Raw genomic sequence first — 18,027 nt, forward strand, 5'->3', positions numbered from 1 at the left:
GGTTTGCTTGCACAGAAAGCTGGCGTCAGAAATTAACAAATTAGAGCCATGCAAAATTTTTTTCAAGATTTCTGTTCCTAATGTTCCTAATTTGGTATTTTGGATGTTTTTAGCAGTACACAGAGTATCCCAGAGGGCTGCTGGTTGACATATGGTCAGTTAAATGTTTTGGAAATGTGTTGCACAAATTCACTTTTAAATGCTCCCTAAAAGATCAAGCATCATTGTTTAACATGCCACAGCATGTTCCCTTCACCCTCAGAGCTTTCTGAGTGGCCTCTCTGTGTTTATCAGAAGCAGTTTGGGATGACACTTCTTCTGCATCTCCCCAGATGTTATTGATGTGAAGGCTGCTCGACCTTCGCCCCGGACCAAGAGGAAACCATTTACAAAGACTACAGTCTCAGAGAAAAGCTCAACGGAGATGTTGCACAAGGTCACAACGTGAAGAAATGAGCAATTAAACTCCACACTCGCACACAAAGCAACTAAAGTGCTGGATGAATCCCCCCCACATCATGAGATCCCTACTGAATGAAGCACATGTACAGACAGAAACAGCATGTGACCAAGACTGCAGGTATCACTGCATTTGCTAATGGAGTCATCAATCATGTTTGTTATCAATCTAACTGTTCGCCTCCGTGTGGAAGGACCTGCAAGATGAAGTACACTGTTACAGCAGAAAGCGGAATGCCAAAATATATTAATCAGAATTTTGAAGGAACTAACTCCAAGATGATAGTCAAGGCATCACGAAGTGTCAAAACATGCTGATTTATCTTTATGTTTGGAACTACCGTTTATTTAAAGTAGCCCAATCACTAGCTGACGATTAGGAATCAACTCTAAAAGTCACACCCCATGGGGAGAATAGAAAAATGGGCATGCCCTCCTCCGACACACACACCTACCTGCCCGAGCTAATCCAAATTTGAAGCTGCCAGCTTCATGATCCCAAATAGGCACATTTGCACTAAGTGGAGGAACAATGATTCTCCCACTAATGTAGGCTCAAAGCTGATCAGGAGAAAGTCAAAGAAATGCACACTCATCCCTGAGTCATGCTCTCCTACAACTGGCAGCTCTTGGCCCAACATTTGGGGAACCCCTGTCAAAGCAGATTAATTACATCATCCAGACTTGAATCGGTGACACCTGGACTCAGCTTGGGCTGAGTCAGAACTTTTCTCTTGAAACACCCAGGAATTCTCAGCTCTTTCAGTGGCAGTTTTAGAAGTTACAAATACATAGTAAGCATGAATACCCAGGGGGCCAGTACAAATATAGAACTAGACTCCACAAAGTGCAATGAAGCAAGTTTTTAAAAGTCACAGTGCAGACAAAGCTATTTCCAGGACTTCCATTGCAAAATACCATTGCACTGAATTATAACCAGCACAGATTAGATTGCTGATGCAAGATCATAGGTTTTCATTAATGAGGACCAAGCATATTTATTTGAGATTTCAGAATAATTTACATCAACACTCTGTCCTCTGAAAACCTTCCTGATTTGGTTTAATAAAATATAAATAACAGTTTGTGACAATTATTTGAAGCCATTTCCCTGAAGAGAATACTGTGACAGTGCTATTAAGTAGAAGTCTTGGAAATGCTGTTACAAACAGATCTCTCATTTATTTTTCCTACTAAGATATTAAGAGATGTAGGAAATAGGAAACAGCCCATTTTAAAAATTGTGCAAAACACTGGCTCTGTCTGACATGTAATATCGATTACAAGGAGGTCAGGCTACTGCCAGGGAGTGATCACTCCCTAATTAGGAATCTTCATTGCACATCCGACGCCTACTCCTAAATTGGTTTCTTACTGTTCACCAACCAGTACTTCTATTCATACTATAAATAACCTAATATTTCTCAAAATGCAGATCAGTTAACCGCTAGTTATTGAGGAAATAAAATAAGCTACTTTTTATTCTCATGTATAACATTTCTTATGTTCTAAAACATAGGATACAAAATGTTCTCATTTGAAAGAATAATTGTTGAAAAAGCCAATACATTTTCAAAAATATTATACATCTATGTAAGATAATTTTATATATTTTTTTAATATTTAAGATATTTTATTGTTTCAGCCTTTACAACCTCAAGTCTTGCTAAATAAAAGAAATGGATGGCCTTTGGTATCTCTGTAGTTTGCAGCCTCAAAGATTCTGAGAATCTCAAAAACTACTCCGTAAATTAATCTCACACAGGGGACAACACTGCCTGATAAACCCTGAGAGATGGTATCAGATGAATGGACCCTGAATTGGGGGCAAAGCGCAAAAATATAAAATTCCAAGTGTTTTTCAATTAAAAAAAACAAACAAAGTTGCTGTAGCCCGCAGGAGTTGAAAGGTGCTAAATATGAAAGCATTGCACAGAGATGTTCTGACGCGGCGAGCTGGAGGTGACAGCCCTGTCTTGCTCGCAGGCTGGCAATCCAAATGCTTCAGCTCTGTGATTTTTGGAGGCTGGCAGGGAGATCCAAAGCGGTGGAGCTTGGAGACCCCTGGGGACGGTCAAGGAGGGACGGAGAATGACGGAGATGGAGAAAGGAATAACGTGGCCGGGAACAGAACTGCTCTGAAAATGAGCGCAGTCTTCGGGGCAGGACGAATGCTACTGTGTGGGGGGCTGGTGGAGAACTTGAAGCCAATGGTTCGGGGCTGGGCAGGAGACTGATATTGTCAGGTGGACAGATATTGTCAGGGTGGGGACAGGCTCGGAATTCAACAGGTGGAAGCAACGTTGTCTCGGAAGCTCCATGACAGAGCACTGTACCAGTGGCAAAAGCAATGTGGTTTGCTGATTACAGTACCCTGTTAATTGGAAGAGGGCAGCTGGGATAAATGGCCTGAGCAAGTTCGAACAGCCCCGGGTGGAATGTGGATACGTGTGGGAATGCTGACCAGGGAAAACTAGTGGCTGTGAGCTCTGGTTCACCCAGGCACAGCATTAGACCTGAATGTGCTTTTAAAGCAATTAAAGCTCAGGTAGTTCTTCCTGCAGTCCTACAAATACTGTTCAAATGCAAAATCTGAAACTTTAAAGGAGTCAACGTTCCATTTCCCCTCTCGTAGCCTGAAACAAAACCTTTTGGCAACCATTAGTGGCAGGACAGCTGTTAGTGCAGTCCTGTCTCAGGCTGCTCTGCCACATTGTCCTGAGCACTTTCACTATTATTTGTTAATCTGCAAATGCCATCCATACCTCTTCTAAGAATTGCAGAAAAAAAATCCAACAATATATATAGAGTGGTTTGTTCTAGATATCCACAATTCCTTTATGGCTCCTGTCCTATCTTAGACTTTCTCGCATTGTGCTTGTCTCAATGGTACTGCATGCTGAATTAGTCTTTTGGATATTTGTATCAATTATACACCCTTGTTGTCTACCCTGTTTGAATTAAACAACTCTGTAGATTTTCTTTTACTTTAACCTTTTGTTGTATGCAAGCACACAAACAAAGAATATTCCTGTTGTTCTTGAAAGCACAGAAAAGGGTGCAGCACCATCAAAATATCCAAACTTCACAATCTGAAAGTGTGTGAAGCAATGAGACAACGATTCTATTAAACATTCTGATTTACTTTAGTACATTTTGGAAATATACTTTTCTGCTCCTTTCCTGACAAATGGGCTTTCTCGTGTAATGTAATTTGAAGTAATTTGTAAGATGCACGTGCAGTAATTCCATTCAGACTGAATGGCAGCTACAGTATGATGAGTCTTATGTTTTCAGAGGAAGGAGATGAGATGCCTCTGGAGGTAAAATAAAAGAGTACCCTTGCAGCCTTGAGCAGCTCAGTCTCCCTTGGTTGTAAAGCAAGTGGTTTTGGTTTCACATGGTGGATATAAATAGCTGGCTTAAGGGGATCATCAAAAATTGCTGGCATTTACTATTTTAGACCCCGGTTTTGAAAGCAGAAACCTAAGGCAGAAAAGTCAAGCAGGGCGATAAAATCTTGCAAATAACCAGAGAATCACGAAATATGCTACTTTTCAGCCTCATTAAACTGCTTGCCTGGTCACTCCCCCACCTTTACAGGAAACAGACATGAACATTTGAAACACAGTACTGCAGCCAAGGGGCAAGAAACAGCTTTGCTTACTGCGCAGTTTGACCTTTGCAAGGATAAAGGGGATGGCAAAGAAATTATAAACCAGTCTTTCTCAGTCTGCTTTCTATTGTGACCAAGCTGGGAGACTGCCGAGTAAAGAGGGAGGATTGAGCTTGGAAAATAATAATGGGAGATCACTACAAAAAGCACGGAAGGGGCAGACGTCTACCAAAAAACCCAGGTGAAACTGCTCCTGCATGAGACTGAACCAATGCCAACAAGGAAAAGAGAGATGACCACAAAAATAGGGGAAGATTTAAGGCACAACTTTAATGTAAAGAGAGCAGAGTCACTTTGAGACGGAACTCACAGTAAGAAAATGACTATGAAATAAAAAATTTAGAAAATGATAAATGATTAATTATTTTCATACAAAACTCCCTATTGCATGAGACCTGTGAGAAGACACTAGCTTAACACAAAAGAATATACTGTAAAAAGTAATAAAAATGAGCCCATGCTATACTGCTGCACTATTTTCCTTCTTTACCCTCCTGTGTGTTTCGTTTCTATTTACGGAAATTTGATTGCTTAGCTCATCATTTCCTTCCAAGAGCCACACAGGAAAGTCTTTATCGGACATGCACTTAGGGAATAGCAGCCTGGATATTGTGGTGAACAAGATAGCTTGAAAACAAATGGTAATGAAAATAAGACGAGGGCAAATTGTATTTTTTACCAGTCATAACACATCCTGTTCCAGATTGCTCATAAATGTGGTGAGGAGTTGCTTTCTTGCTCTAAGGAATTCATTCATCAGATGCATTCTTAGTCAAATGAGATGATTGCCTGCTTTTCTATAGTTCTCAAAACACAATGAAATTTTATTGAACGGTCCACAAAGTCATGGAAAATGGCCTTCCGAGTAAAACAGTCTTAATCCTTTTTCAACACGTCAATACAATTTCATATCACGCTTGGACAGGCAGTGATGAAAACTCCAGAAATAATTGAGCAATGACAAAATCGAGTTATTGAAAGGCTCTGGGGAACTCTTCCTGTGATGGGAAATCCTGTACAATTAGGTAAAGCATTAAGCAAAAAAATTAACATTTGGCATACTAAAAATACTGCTAGAATACAGTGAAAAAAATAACTTTTCTGAAACCTAATTAAAATATCTTCTGTTTTACATATCTCAGTTGTATCTTATAATTTGATCCATTTCAGGTTTTACAAAACCTGCTGGCTCCTACTGTACATACTGTACTGTATGTCAACACCAAGGGCTTGTGTTGAACTGGTGTTGAGCCTTCTTCTAAGAGTTAATACATCACAAATTTCAGTACATAGAACCCCAAACGGAAATGTGATAGGAGATTATATTGGTTTCTCTTTTCTTTCATAAGGTAACGATCACACCTGGAACATCCTAACTCTGCATGCCACCCCATTTGTTAACTGCATAGAAAAAAGCCCATTCCTTTGTTTTTGTGCGTTAAGATGGAAAAGTGGCCCTGATGCTGTGCGTCTAGGCTGACACTTTCAGTTTTCATCTGGGCAGATGTGGTCAAACTAACAATAATAATAATTAATAATTGCTTACACTTATATAGCGCTTTTCTGGACACTCCACTCAAAGCTCTTTACAGGCAATGGGGACTCCCCTCCACCACCACCAATGTGCAGCCCCACCTGGATAATGCAACGGCAGCCATAGTACACCAGAACGCTCACCACACATCAGCTATTAGTGGGGAGGAGAGCAGAGTTATGAAGCCAATTCATAGATGGGGATTATTAAGAGGCCATGATTGGTAAGGGCCAATGGGAAATTTGGCCAGGACGCCGGGGTTAGACCCCTAATCTTTTCGTGAAGCGCCCTGGGATTTTTAACGACCAGAGAGAGTCAGGACCTCGGTTTTACGTCTCATCTGAAGGACGGCTAGTGAGAATTAGCAAGCTAGGAGTAGCCTTGGTGAATGGATGCTGTTAATCATTTATGCAAAAGAGCAATGTAAATCTTAAATAGACATTAAAATTGTTAATGTTAACATTAAAGTATTTTAAAAATATTTTTAAACAATATATTACTATACATTTTAGAGTATTTTAACATGTAAGAGCAAAGCTTGAGCCAAACGATCAGCCATACAACACAATATTCTTTTGCAAAGAGACTTCAGGGAGTGGCCTTCGGAAAATGACCACCTCCATTCATCGAACATCTTTTGCTCAACCTGACATTCCCAAGAGACTAACAAGTAAGTCCAACAATTGCGACATAACAGTACTCAAGAATCGCTGATCTAACACAGCTTCCAGCAATTACCAATCTAGATAATGAGAGCACTTAAAGTAATGGGTGCACTACCTACACTATTCCAGTCCAATGCACTTTTACCACGAAAAAGCACAGTGGTGCCTGGTCAAAACATAGAATTCTCAGCACCCACATTTCTCACACATAAATAACCATTCCAATAATGGTCATATGACCTATAGATACCATTACATAGAAATAAAAAAAATCCCAAATCATGATCCTTTTAGAAGAAAACAAACATTTATTCTAGACCGTGCCAAAGAACCTCAACTCCAATATTGCAAATGTGGCTTAAAAAGGCAAGAGCAAATAGCTGCGAATAGTACCGATTAAACAAAGCTCCCGTTCCAGCTATGGGGGACAATACTCAGATTGCAATTTACTGTAGGTAAAATCGTTAAAAGGCTGAAGGAAAAAAAATAAATCAATAGAGCAAAATTAAAACTCGGCATAAGAGATCTGCAAAGGCTTGATAGAATTTGGACAGCCTGCAAGAGAGATGGTAACTGCTAGATCTGCACACCACAGCAAAATATCTTAGGTTTCCCCCATCTCCATTTCTGATTTGTACACCTTACAAGTAGACCTAACACATGAGTGTGCAATGCTGTAAGACAATGCTTAACCCATCTCCCACTGAGCCCATTCCTTCCAAACAAGCCCAATGATTAATGTCCTATGAAGTGTGCCATGTCTACTGGGATTCAGTGATCTGCAGAGTCCAGAACAAACTTCTGCTTTAGGATGCTGCCCATTTATACAGTACATGAGACAATCCATGCTCTTAAAGTACATTTGCAAAAGACGTCTATCTGTATTTTGTTTTAGCCTACCGTACTATTTCGTTTCTTGTATGCCTTTTTATACTACTTGCAAAACAAAAGAAATCGCATTTCTGAATATAAGAACTCTTATTATTTCATATCCCAAAGACTTCACACTGCTTCATATATTAGAATCCATCCACAACAGTGCACCCTGCCCCAAGAGGTGTGTGTTACAGTCATTACACACCAGTAGCTCCAGTACACAGCACATTGATGAAACAATTTCTCATTTCTCCACCCAACTGAATAAAGGGAAATGTAGATAGGCCAGACTGAGTAAAACTAGAGGACAATTTAGCCCAGAGACGAAATACCTGTCCTTATGAATGATGTCATGGGCTCCCTAATTACCAAATGGTCTGGGCCTCAGTAGAATACCTCATCTGAAACATGACGTCTCCTACAACATAGTGTTCCTGGTCACAATGCTAGGGCATTGGCATGGAAAATCTGATCCAGGAGGAAGAGTGCCACCGACTGGTCCACCAACACCACCCACAGAAGCAACCTGGGTTTTCTCAAATGCCTCCCATCCCAGACTAGGTTCAGCTTTTCCTTAACCGGTGAAAATGAGCAAGATGACATTACATGATGGTAATGCTGCAATCAATGTACAGTATGTACGGTATTACATGCATAATAGTATTATGGGCAGAGTGGTGTGGTGGCACCGTGGCTTAGGATCTACACCTGTGGCTGGAATGTTGCCTGTTTGTATCCCGTGGCCGGCAGAGGAATCCTACTCTGTTGGGCCCCTGAGCAAGGCCCTTAACCCCAAGTACGCCAGGGGTGCTGTATAAACGGCTGACCCTGAGCTCCGAACCCAAGCTTCTCTCTCCCTGCCTGTGTGCCTGTGCGTCTCATGGAGTGCAAGCTGGGGTATGTGAAAAGACAAATTCCTAATGCAAGAAATTGTATATGGCTAATAAAGTGATCTCTTATATATATACTGCAGCATACATGTATAATGTAGTAGCAGAAATATTGCAGAATACAGGACATAGGTGTACAGTGCCTTGCGAAAGTATTCGGCCCCCATGAACTTTTCAACCTTTTGCCACATTTCAGGCTTCAAACATAAAGATATAAATTTTTTATTTTATGTGAAGAATCACCAACAAGTGGGACACAATTGTGAAGTGGAACGAAATCTATTGGATTTTTGAAACTTTTTTAACTAATAAAAAAATGAAAAGTGGGGCGTGCAAAATTATTCGGCCCCTTTACTTTCAGTGCAGCAAACTCACTCCAGAAGTTCAGCGAGGATCTCTGAATGATCCAATGTTGTCCTAAATGACTGATGGTGATAAATAGAATCCACCTGTGTGTAATTAAGTCTCTGTATAAATGCACCTGCTCTGTGATAGTCTCAAGGTTCTGTTGAAAGCGCAGAGAGCATCATGAAGACCAAGGAACACACCAGGCAGGTCCGTAATACTGTTTTGGAGAAGTTTAAAGCCGGATTTGGATACAAAAAGATTTCCCAAGCTTCATACATCCCAAGGAGCACTGTGCAAGCGATCATCTTGAAATGGAAGGAGTATCAGACCACTGCAAATCTACCAAGACCTGGCCGTCCCTCTAAACTTTCAGCTCAGACAAGGAGAAGACTGATCAGAGATGCAGCCAAGAGGCCCATGATCACTCTGGATGAACTGCAGAGAACTACAGCTGAGGTGGGAGAGTCTGTCCATAGGACAACAATCAGTCTTACACTGCACAAATCTGGCCTTTATGGAAGAGTGGCAAGAAGAAAGCCATTTCTCAAAGATATCCATAAAAGGTCTCGTCTAAAGTTTGCCACAAGCCACCTGGGAGACACCCCAAACATGTGGAAGAAGGTGCTCTGGTCAGATGAAACCAAAATCGAACTTTTTGGCCACAATGCAAAACGATATGTTTGGCGTAAAAGCAACACAGCTCTTCACCCTCAACACACCATCCCCACTGTCAAACATGGTGGTGGCAGCATCATGGTTTGGGCCTGCTTTTCTTCAGCAGGGACAGGGAAGATGGTTAAAATTGAGGGGAAGATGGATGCAGCCAAATACAGGACCATTCTGGATGAAAACCTGTTGGAGTCTGCAAAAGACCTGAAACTGGGACGGAGATTTATCTTCCAACAAGACAATGATCCCAAACATACAGCAAAATCTACAAAGGAATCGTTCACAAATAAACGTATCCAGGTGTTTGAATGGCCAAGTCAAAGTCCAGACCTGAATCCAATCGAGAATCTGTGGAAAGAGCTGAAAACTGCTGTTCACAAACGCTCTCCATCCAACCTCACTGAGCTCGAGCTGTTTTGCAAGGAAGAATGGGCAAGAATTTCAGTCTCTCGATGTGCAAAACTGATAGAGACATACCCCAAGCGACTTGCAGCTGTAATCGCAGCAAAAGGTGGCTCTACAAAGTATTAACGCAAGGGGGCCGAATAATTTTGCACGCCCCACTTTTCATTTTTTTATTAGTTAAAAAAGTTTCAAAAATCCAATAGATTTCGTTCCACTTCACAATTGTGTCCCACTTGTTGGTGATTCTTCACATAAAATAAAAAATTGATATCTTTATGTTTGAAGCCTGAAATGTGGCAAAAGGTTGAAAAGTTCAAGGGGGCCGAATACTTTCGCAAGGCACTGTATCTGAGTAATGTAAACATTACCACAAGCCCTGTGCAAAGCATCCTCTTGTCTTTTAAAACGTTAAGTTTATATCTCACACAACATAGTGTACAACATTTAAGGGCAGCATGGTGGTGCAGTGGTTAGCATTGTTGCCTTGCAGCACTCAGTACCTGGGGTCGATTCTGGCCCTGGGTTGTATTTCCTTCCTGTATTCATAGATTTCCTCTTTAGTTTCCTCTGACAGTCCAAAGACATACTCGTAGGTTAATTGCTTTCTGGGAAACCAGCCCCTGCCATAGGTCTGTGCGTGTCCTGTGATGGACTGGAGCCGTGTCTCGGGTGTACCCTGCATTGCACCCATTGCTTGCCAGCTGCTCCACAGCCTTAAACTGCAAGAAGTGGTTTCATAGCCAGCATTTTCTTACATTTACTGGAGTAATCTTAAGAACATATCCTGGAATGACTAGAGAAGTTATCTAACTAGCAATATCCTCACATTGCGGTCTTCCCAAAATTCATTCTGATATTTGATTCCAAATAGAAAAGGGATACAAACAAGAAAATCACTTCAACCATAAGACATATCATTAAAACACAGTAAGTATGATTTTCAGTTTTTATGCTAATATTCCTTTAGACGCATCTTGTTATACCATATTATGACAATGTTTGATGTGTGTGCTCAATATCATTGCCACAGGAATTGCTACTGAGATGGGGCTTTTTGGACAATTAAGTCTTTAATTGCTAATAGGTAATTGACTCAAATTTCATCCAGACATTTCTCCCAGGGTAGTAGTTTCAAAACATGGTCTCCTTTTTTTGCAAAAAGTTGGCTCCTGTTCTCAATTTTAAATGCACGTCCATATACAGTAGTTTCGACTTGTGTCCCCAGAATCATGTTTCGCTGTTGATTGAGAAAACATTCACTGGGTTGTCTTTGTCCACACTCTCATGGATTTTGAAAAATTGAATTACATCCCCTCGTCCTCGTCTCAAGACTCAAAAGATTTAATTCTTTTAGCCTCTCAGAGTGGAACACCTCCCAGGAATGTATCTTGTCGGTCTTTGCTGGACTGATTCCTGGTGCTGTGAACAATTTTATCCTCTTGTATGAACCATAGGGTCAGTAAATACTTATTGCAATGAAAGCACATTCTCAGGTGTCTCTCCTTGTGCTGCAGTCCACTGCTGATGTATGTAGGCTGATGTGATGAACGCCAAACCCCAGAGCCACAAACTCTAGCCCTGACCCAGCATATCGTTCACTTTAAGAATTCACACTTCAGTGATCTGACATCGTTGGCGTGTGGAACCCTTCCAGGCTCCTAAGATGTACCGTTGGTTGATGTCAAGAATCCTATGCAGGTCGGGTCGCGAACGAATCTAATAGGGGTAAGATGAAGTCAAAGTCGGTTAAGCAGGCAGTGTCGTTATCCAGGAGGCTTTAAGAGCGGGTTCGCAAAATGGTTTTGAGGGTGAAGAGCTCAGGAAAACATTAGACTGTTTAATACCAAGCCGTGAAGTGAGGGTTGAGGAGGTTTAAATAGAAGGTGCGATGAGAAGCAAGAGATGTGATAGGATGATTAGATTGTGGGCTGTCGTTTTCGGGAATTGGATGGGGCTGGTGTCTGATTGTCTGAGGTTGTGAGATTGCGCCGGCATTTATCAGAATTACGTGACTAATTATGAGAGAGCGTGACAATGGTCCCCTTTCGGAGAAGCCTGCTCAGTCCCAAAACCAGCCCTTCACAGAGATTAATCCCCAAAAGATCTTTAGTTGCTCTTCTTCTGTGGAAGAACTCTTCAGTCCTTTACTCCACTAAGAGGACAGGAACACATGAATTTCCGAAGGAATCCCAAATTCTCAATTGCTCTTCTTCCTTATAAAAGAAAACTTTTCTCTCATTCCTTGGAACCCCTGGCTCTCTCAACCAGGTTCTTCCATCCATGGACAGTCCTCCTTTTCCAAGGAAGAAACTGGTCCCATCCTTACCCTGGGACCTCTTAGCACACTCAGTCGGGCTCACCCTTCCACAGCCAGTCTTCCCTGCACCAGAAGATACATATTCCACGTTTCTTCAGAAACCTACTGGCACGGCTTACCCTCTGGAATCCAGCCAACTAGAAATACAACAAATCTACTACACTATAAAGTCTACAGAAAATTCAAACGAATCCAGGAATTCAGTACACACTAGAAAGACTACTCAATTCTCTCTGGATCCATCTGTCTTTAGTACATCTCATGCCTAATAAATTCCTCACAAGTCTCCAGTACCTCTTTCTGACTTCACAAAACTGAACTGGACATAGGACTTCTGCCTAGCTGTTGATTTTAAAGCACAGGAGTTAAACACTCCTGTACTATCTCACCCCCCTACAATTCAGACGTCCAGTAACACATACCCTCCCTAAACTGCAGGAGCTTAGACACAGCAGAGACCTGACTGCTGTTACAGCAACTGAGGAATGTCCCAATTAATCACAGGGCCAATCAGAAGATCCCTTTTCTGCTAATCATTCAATCAGGGCAGGTGTGTCCAATTTCCTACAGAGAAGGAAAAGGCTTCAACAAAGCTTCAGCCTGCTCCATCACAATTGAACATAGGGAAACAATTCCAGAAAATAAGTGCAAATGCTCACATGGTTATACATAGCCTGATGCATCTTTTATGACATGGCATTATTAAATACAAATGCAATTGTAAGAACTACGTCCATGTACAGTATAGACTGTGTAGTCTACAAGGCTTGCAATATTTCATTCCAGACTTTGCAAAAGCACTCTAAGCCCCCCGCTCCAAAAAAAAGACACTGGGGAAATGTAAGTGCTTCAAGAAGAGGCAGAGCTTGAGCAGGGAGATGTAATAAGACTAAACACTTGCACCCCTGAAGGAGTCCATTTACAGGCTTGTACAAAGCTGAGGTCAAAAGGGTGACTATCGATTCTTTACAATTTCAGGAAGCGTTTCAGAACCATCTTCTTTAAGTGAGGAGATAATATAGTAGGACTTTCTCGATGGTGAGAGGTCACGAAGGCGACAATAAGAAAAGTATTATATAGTTAAAGCCCTGTGACGCGAGATTGTTCAAACTGTGGCTGGCAGGAACAGAATATGAAGTTAGATACAGATCAAGGTCATATTATAAAACGGATTGGCAGGGACGGACTTTCTTTTCACCTTAGCACATAACTGGTCTACAAAACTAACTTTAAATGGTCCAACTGATGCTATTGTTAGGCTGTGAATCTCCATGGAGATCTATAATCCCTGCTGGATCTTCATCCTTGTGAACCGGCTCTGTCTCTCTCATCCTACACATTTAATTAAGACAAACACAGACACATGGGCTGAGCCATGGGCTGCCAGGTCTCAGGGTGGAATTCTGTAAGGTGTGCTTAAAATTTTCAAACGGTTTTCCCCAACCCTGTCTTCTAGGATCCAGCATCTTCTTCCTGACCACTTTCTGCTGGGATTTGTAACAAGACTTCACTAGTGCCTTATTCACCAAACGCATCATTTCAATCACTTAGAACATTTTAAAATTCTAGTTAAATGTTCTTGCGGAAACAATTAGAATGATCTACAGTGGTTAGCCATATTTCTGTGTTTATCTTATTCTGGGTAAATATGACTCAAAATCCTCAAAGGCACTGACAAGGTCAAGCCAATGAGCACTACAGAATCAATAGTGAAACAGGAACCAGAGGATGTAATTGGATTTTTAAGAGAAGAGTATTTAACAACAAGAACAGGAGTTTTTTTTAATTTTAGACCAAAGGTTTAGACCATGAGCTTAAATCTGATGCCCCGGCTTCTTTTGGCTTCTTTAAAAAAATGGCTGCATGATATCTGCTGATCAATTAGCTACCAGCAACCCGGCAGCTACAGTAAATGACTTCCTCTCGATTGTAACCTCCCTTGTGTTCCCCCTCACTCAAAGTGTAGATTCTATATTACCTATTGTACCGGAAGAGGTACAGATATTTATGGACTAGGAACTATAAATTTTCCTTGAGTCCAAAGCCAAAAAAAACAACACAAACACTTCATAAAGTTGCAATGAAATCTATGAAACAATGAAAAGCACTTTGCTTAGCTGATCCAATAATGGACTGACGGACAACAATCCGTCACACAGTTAAACAACACAGAAAACATACAGTATTGTGCTTCCGAGCGCGTCGAGGCACATGACCTACTGTGAGCAGACAGCTATTAAACCAAGTAGCAAAGACACAGAACGTACTGTACTGTAAGACCTACAGTAATGCAGTATGCCCGATTACAACCGATTTGTTGTTTATAAGATCAGCAACAGCATAAGGTTTATAGCTACGTGGTATTCTCACTGTGCATCGCAACCACGAGGTGCAATAAATGCGATTCGTTAACCTTTCTTGGGTTTCAGAGTTGTGGGTTAGAGATTAGTTAGCTGGGAAGAAGTGCGCCTGAGACGACGGTTGTACAGTAATTCAGTTCTCAACCTTACAGGACATCAACTAGTAATAACTTTCTGGTGCTGTTAGCGGGGCCTAATTCAGTGGAGAAGATCAAAATATCGGAGGAAAAAAGTTAAAAGGATGATTATTTTTCCTGGTTTTCGAGACTATCGAGGATAATGCAGGTTCGATTAATATTTTCTTTCACGGCGAACGAGTAAATCCTCATTACCTAAACTATTAAACTATAAACTATTCGTTCACGTTGTTCATGTGTAATTTTACTTCGGTCATCGAAGGCAGCTTACAAGCCTGGGAAACTGGGTAAATGAAAGATTTGCTATATACATATATCTATAGCATATTTTCTTTGCACGACATACTAAAACAATTCCACTGCCATGCAACCCGTAATGTAGAGTAGTGGGAAGATTGACTGTAATCACGAATAGTTGAGATTGTTTTGTTTTTTTTCACACATTCGGTGCATTATGCAGTACTTTGTTAAATATCCAACGGTCTGTTGTTTTAAAAGTTTTTTTTTTTCCTGTGGACAGAAGGAAAACCAAAAAATACTATACCGCTCCGACAATGAATACGCTCGAAGCGCTCAAAACGCACTTCTGTTACAACACACTAAACAACGCTTTTTCATCCTTTTACGTGCGGAACTTCAGCAAAAACGGATACTTTCATTTAGATCTATTTTGTCTTGCCCGTTGCTATGGATCAACAGGGCTGCACTGGCCATTTCTACAGCAGTACAGCTATTAGTGTCTTCACGCAGTAAGGGACAAACAGTCACGTTAACCCAGACGAAACCTGAGCTTGTTTTTGAGCTACAGTTGTTGGGTAGAAGAGCGCACAGGCCATTAACGTGGGTTCACGGTATTTAGAACTTTTAACCAAATGTACACCCCCGCGATGTGCACGACAGCAACTGGGTTTCTTCTAGTCTTTGAGCTGTCATCGTTTATACTGCATGAAAGCGGAATCTGATTCAGCAAATACAGTATATCAGCCAACTAGGTGATCAGCGGAGATTCCAGAAGTTCCAATACAACGAATGTCTTCGTTGTGAGAAATGAAAAAGGCTATCCATGGTGATACTGGGATACTTAGAGGTCTCTGTAACAAACTATAGGCAATTTAGAACAATTAGCTGCGTGCAGTTTATGGACCGATTTGTGAATGGTATGTGTGCGTCGTGGGGTGAAAATCGCCCGATTTTACCGAGCGTTTATTGCACACTAAATGGCTATCGTGAAAGCAATGAACTGCTGGCGAGACTATTCACAATCACCAGTTCCACAAACTGCCAGGTGTATTTTTACTGAACTGGCGACCCGCCTAGCCTACCAATCCGTTTCTCCAGCTTTCTCGTGTGCTTTGGAGAACCTTAACGACAGACCACATTAGCTTTCGGAACGACTGCAGCAGGGGACATCGTATGTCACATGAGAAGGCAATATGAAACAGTACGAAAGCCGTCAGAGGAGCTGTCCAGCAGCGGCACCTCCTGAAAGTGAAAGAGCGCGGAGCACTTGACGACATTTCTGCAAAGCGACCAGAGGCAAAAATTCTCGCGTTCAATTGACTGCGAATACTAGCTCACATCAGTCGAAGGCTCTTGCTGCGATTTGGTGTGTGTCAGATGTGGAATAAGACGTTCTGTTAGAAGACACGACACATCAGTGACAGCGCCCCATCACAAGATCAAGATCAAGACCTAACCTCCTGTAGTAATAAGGAGTCCCGGTTTAAACGTTACCATAATTAAATTTCAAACGACGGTAGACTGCCGTGCCTTCTGGTTAACTGCTTCGTCTTTTTGAAGGCGAATATATTCTAAACCTTCACATTAATTCGGAAACATCTGGAACTGAAATGCTGATTTGAGCCACTCATTTATTTGGCAGGCTTTGAGATTCGAGCGGTCCTTTAAGAATGCCTCGGTAAGACGTAATTAGAAAATTCTATAATGAAATTCTAGGCTACATCTTGAACCGTTATTGATTGGATTTGTCTGTTTTTGTTATATCTGGCTTCTAGAAGACCACATCGGTCAGTACTAAACACTTTCGTTTACAACGAATAGGTCTGGAGTCAGAAATGCATGTTACCACATCAATAACTTATGGAGTTGTAAATTATTCTCATGTTATCCAGCCATATTTTCAAAGACTTCTGTTTTTAGTACTGATATACTGTATTTACGGAAAATTGGGAAAAAAAACTCTAGAAAGGAGACTAATGGCTTTCAGTGCGCAGTGAAACTCATAAATAGGTAATGCTCACTGCTTACACAATCAATTTCTTTTGGTCTGTATAGCATGTCTGTCTTTCCTTCCGAGCGACTCATAACCAGAAGACACGACGCTTTTGAGAGCTACACTGCCTCTGTTTCGTTTGGCAGCGCTTGCGGACCTTATTACAGACAATGGTACGAAAATTCCGACACCTACTATATGTTTTCACCTGCTACACAGCAATCGCGTTATTCCCATATGTGTAAATAACAGAATCTCACTACTTACACATAAGCATGGTAGATAAACGCCCATCCCCTTGGTCTTTCCAAAACATTGTAGAGGAAATTCTGCAATCTTCGATAAAAGGCGTTCCTCTTCGGAGGTTTCCCAGTGCCTGTGACGCTGGATCTCGGTTTACTTAAGATGCTGCCTCGCTTGGTAGCGTCTGATCCAGCTATAAGCAGCGCCCCATCTCTGCTGGAGTCGGGTGCCCCAGCATCGAGCCCTACGAATCCTACTTTGAGCTTTTTCTCTCCGGCTGGACCCGGGTAAACACCGCCGTTGCGGGATTTTTGCACCATGCTTGAAGTCTTCCGTCATGGGGAGCGAGTCGGGGATGATTTCAATCGCTCACCGGGTAGGAGCATCGCAGGGCTGGGCATGGAGCATGCGAGAAGCTCTTTTGTGCGCGGTGGAGTGCGGGCTCCCCTGCCGCTTCCCGAAAGCCAATTGAAACACACACAACAATCTGCAATGTGTAGTCTTCTACCTCCCTCGGCTCCTTCCGGCCACCTGACAAAGGAAATATCTAATCACGCTTTCCACGATTGAGGAAACGAGGGAATGAGGTTAGAATCACCAACTGCCTTTTGTCATCATCATCATCATCATTATTAATTTAATTTCAATCTAGGTAGTGCAAATAAGACTGGAATATATTTTCCTCGCAGATGAATGAATCAGGGGGAGATCACTGAACGTCGGAAGCGTCTGTACGCAGGATAACCTGAAAGTCTGAACTATAGGCTAAAACTCACACCTTGTTCGAACATATTTATATGCCTATCGATAACAGCAGATATTTGCCTTCTTGTCCCATTAAAAGTCATATTAATCGTCCGACTATCGACTAGTCACGCAAAGTGTTTTTGTTCTCAACAGTTTTAAGACGCCACAGGTTTCAACAGATTCTTTTGAGTGTCATTACAGTACGCAGATATATATCGTTAGTGATTGAATAACTCCGTTTAAAATAAAGACCAATACAGGGTTCAGACCGTATTCATAGTCTGTGTAATCTCGTTATCCTAGCTGCTGAGAATTTAAGATCTTAAAATATGATGTTCTCAGAAGTAAAGCAAACTGATCCAATCCTATCATCACATGAAGAGGTGCTTCAGAGCCCATATAATATTCAAACTCCTAAATGCATTGCAAACTCTTACAAATGACTCATTTGCCATTAATTGATATTCA

At 41.5% G+C, this 18,027-nt stretch overlaps 1 protein-coding gene across 5 annotated transcripts in view; it reads right to left on the bottom strand.

The window, feature by feature from the left end:
* Window positions 1–17,346, bottom strand: part of LOC102686850 (potassium voltage-gated channel subfamily KQT member 2) — an 87,660-nt gene extending 70,314 nt beyond the window's left edge. For 2 of the 5 annotated variants that reach the window (XM_069179360.1, XM_015364643.2), the window contains exon 1: window positions 16,837–17,346. In XM_069179360.1, the coding sequence (XP_069035461.1) occupies window positions 16,837–17,132 (296 nt within the window). In that variant the 5' untranslated portion in view covers window positions 17,133–17,346. The remainder of the gene's footprint in view (window positions 1–16,836) is intronic. The other 3 variants (XM_015364645.2, XM_015364644.2, XM_006639447.3) reach the window with 2 other exon arrangements.
* Window positions 17,347–18,027: the final 681 nt, after the last annotated feature.

Source organism: Lepisosteus oculatus, chromosome 16 (genome assembly GCF_040954835.1).
Source record: "Lepisosteus oculatus isolate fLepOcu1 chromosome 16, fLepOcu1.hap2, whole genome shotgun sequence".
Classification (NCBI taxonomy): Eukaryota; Metazoa; Chordata; class Actinopteri; order Semionotiformes; family Lepisosteidae; genus Lepisosteus; species Lepisosteus oculatus.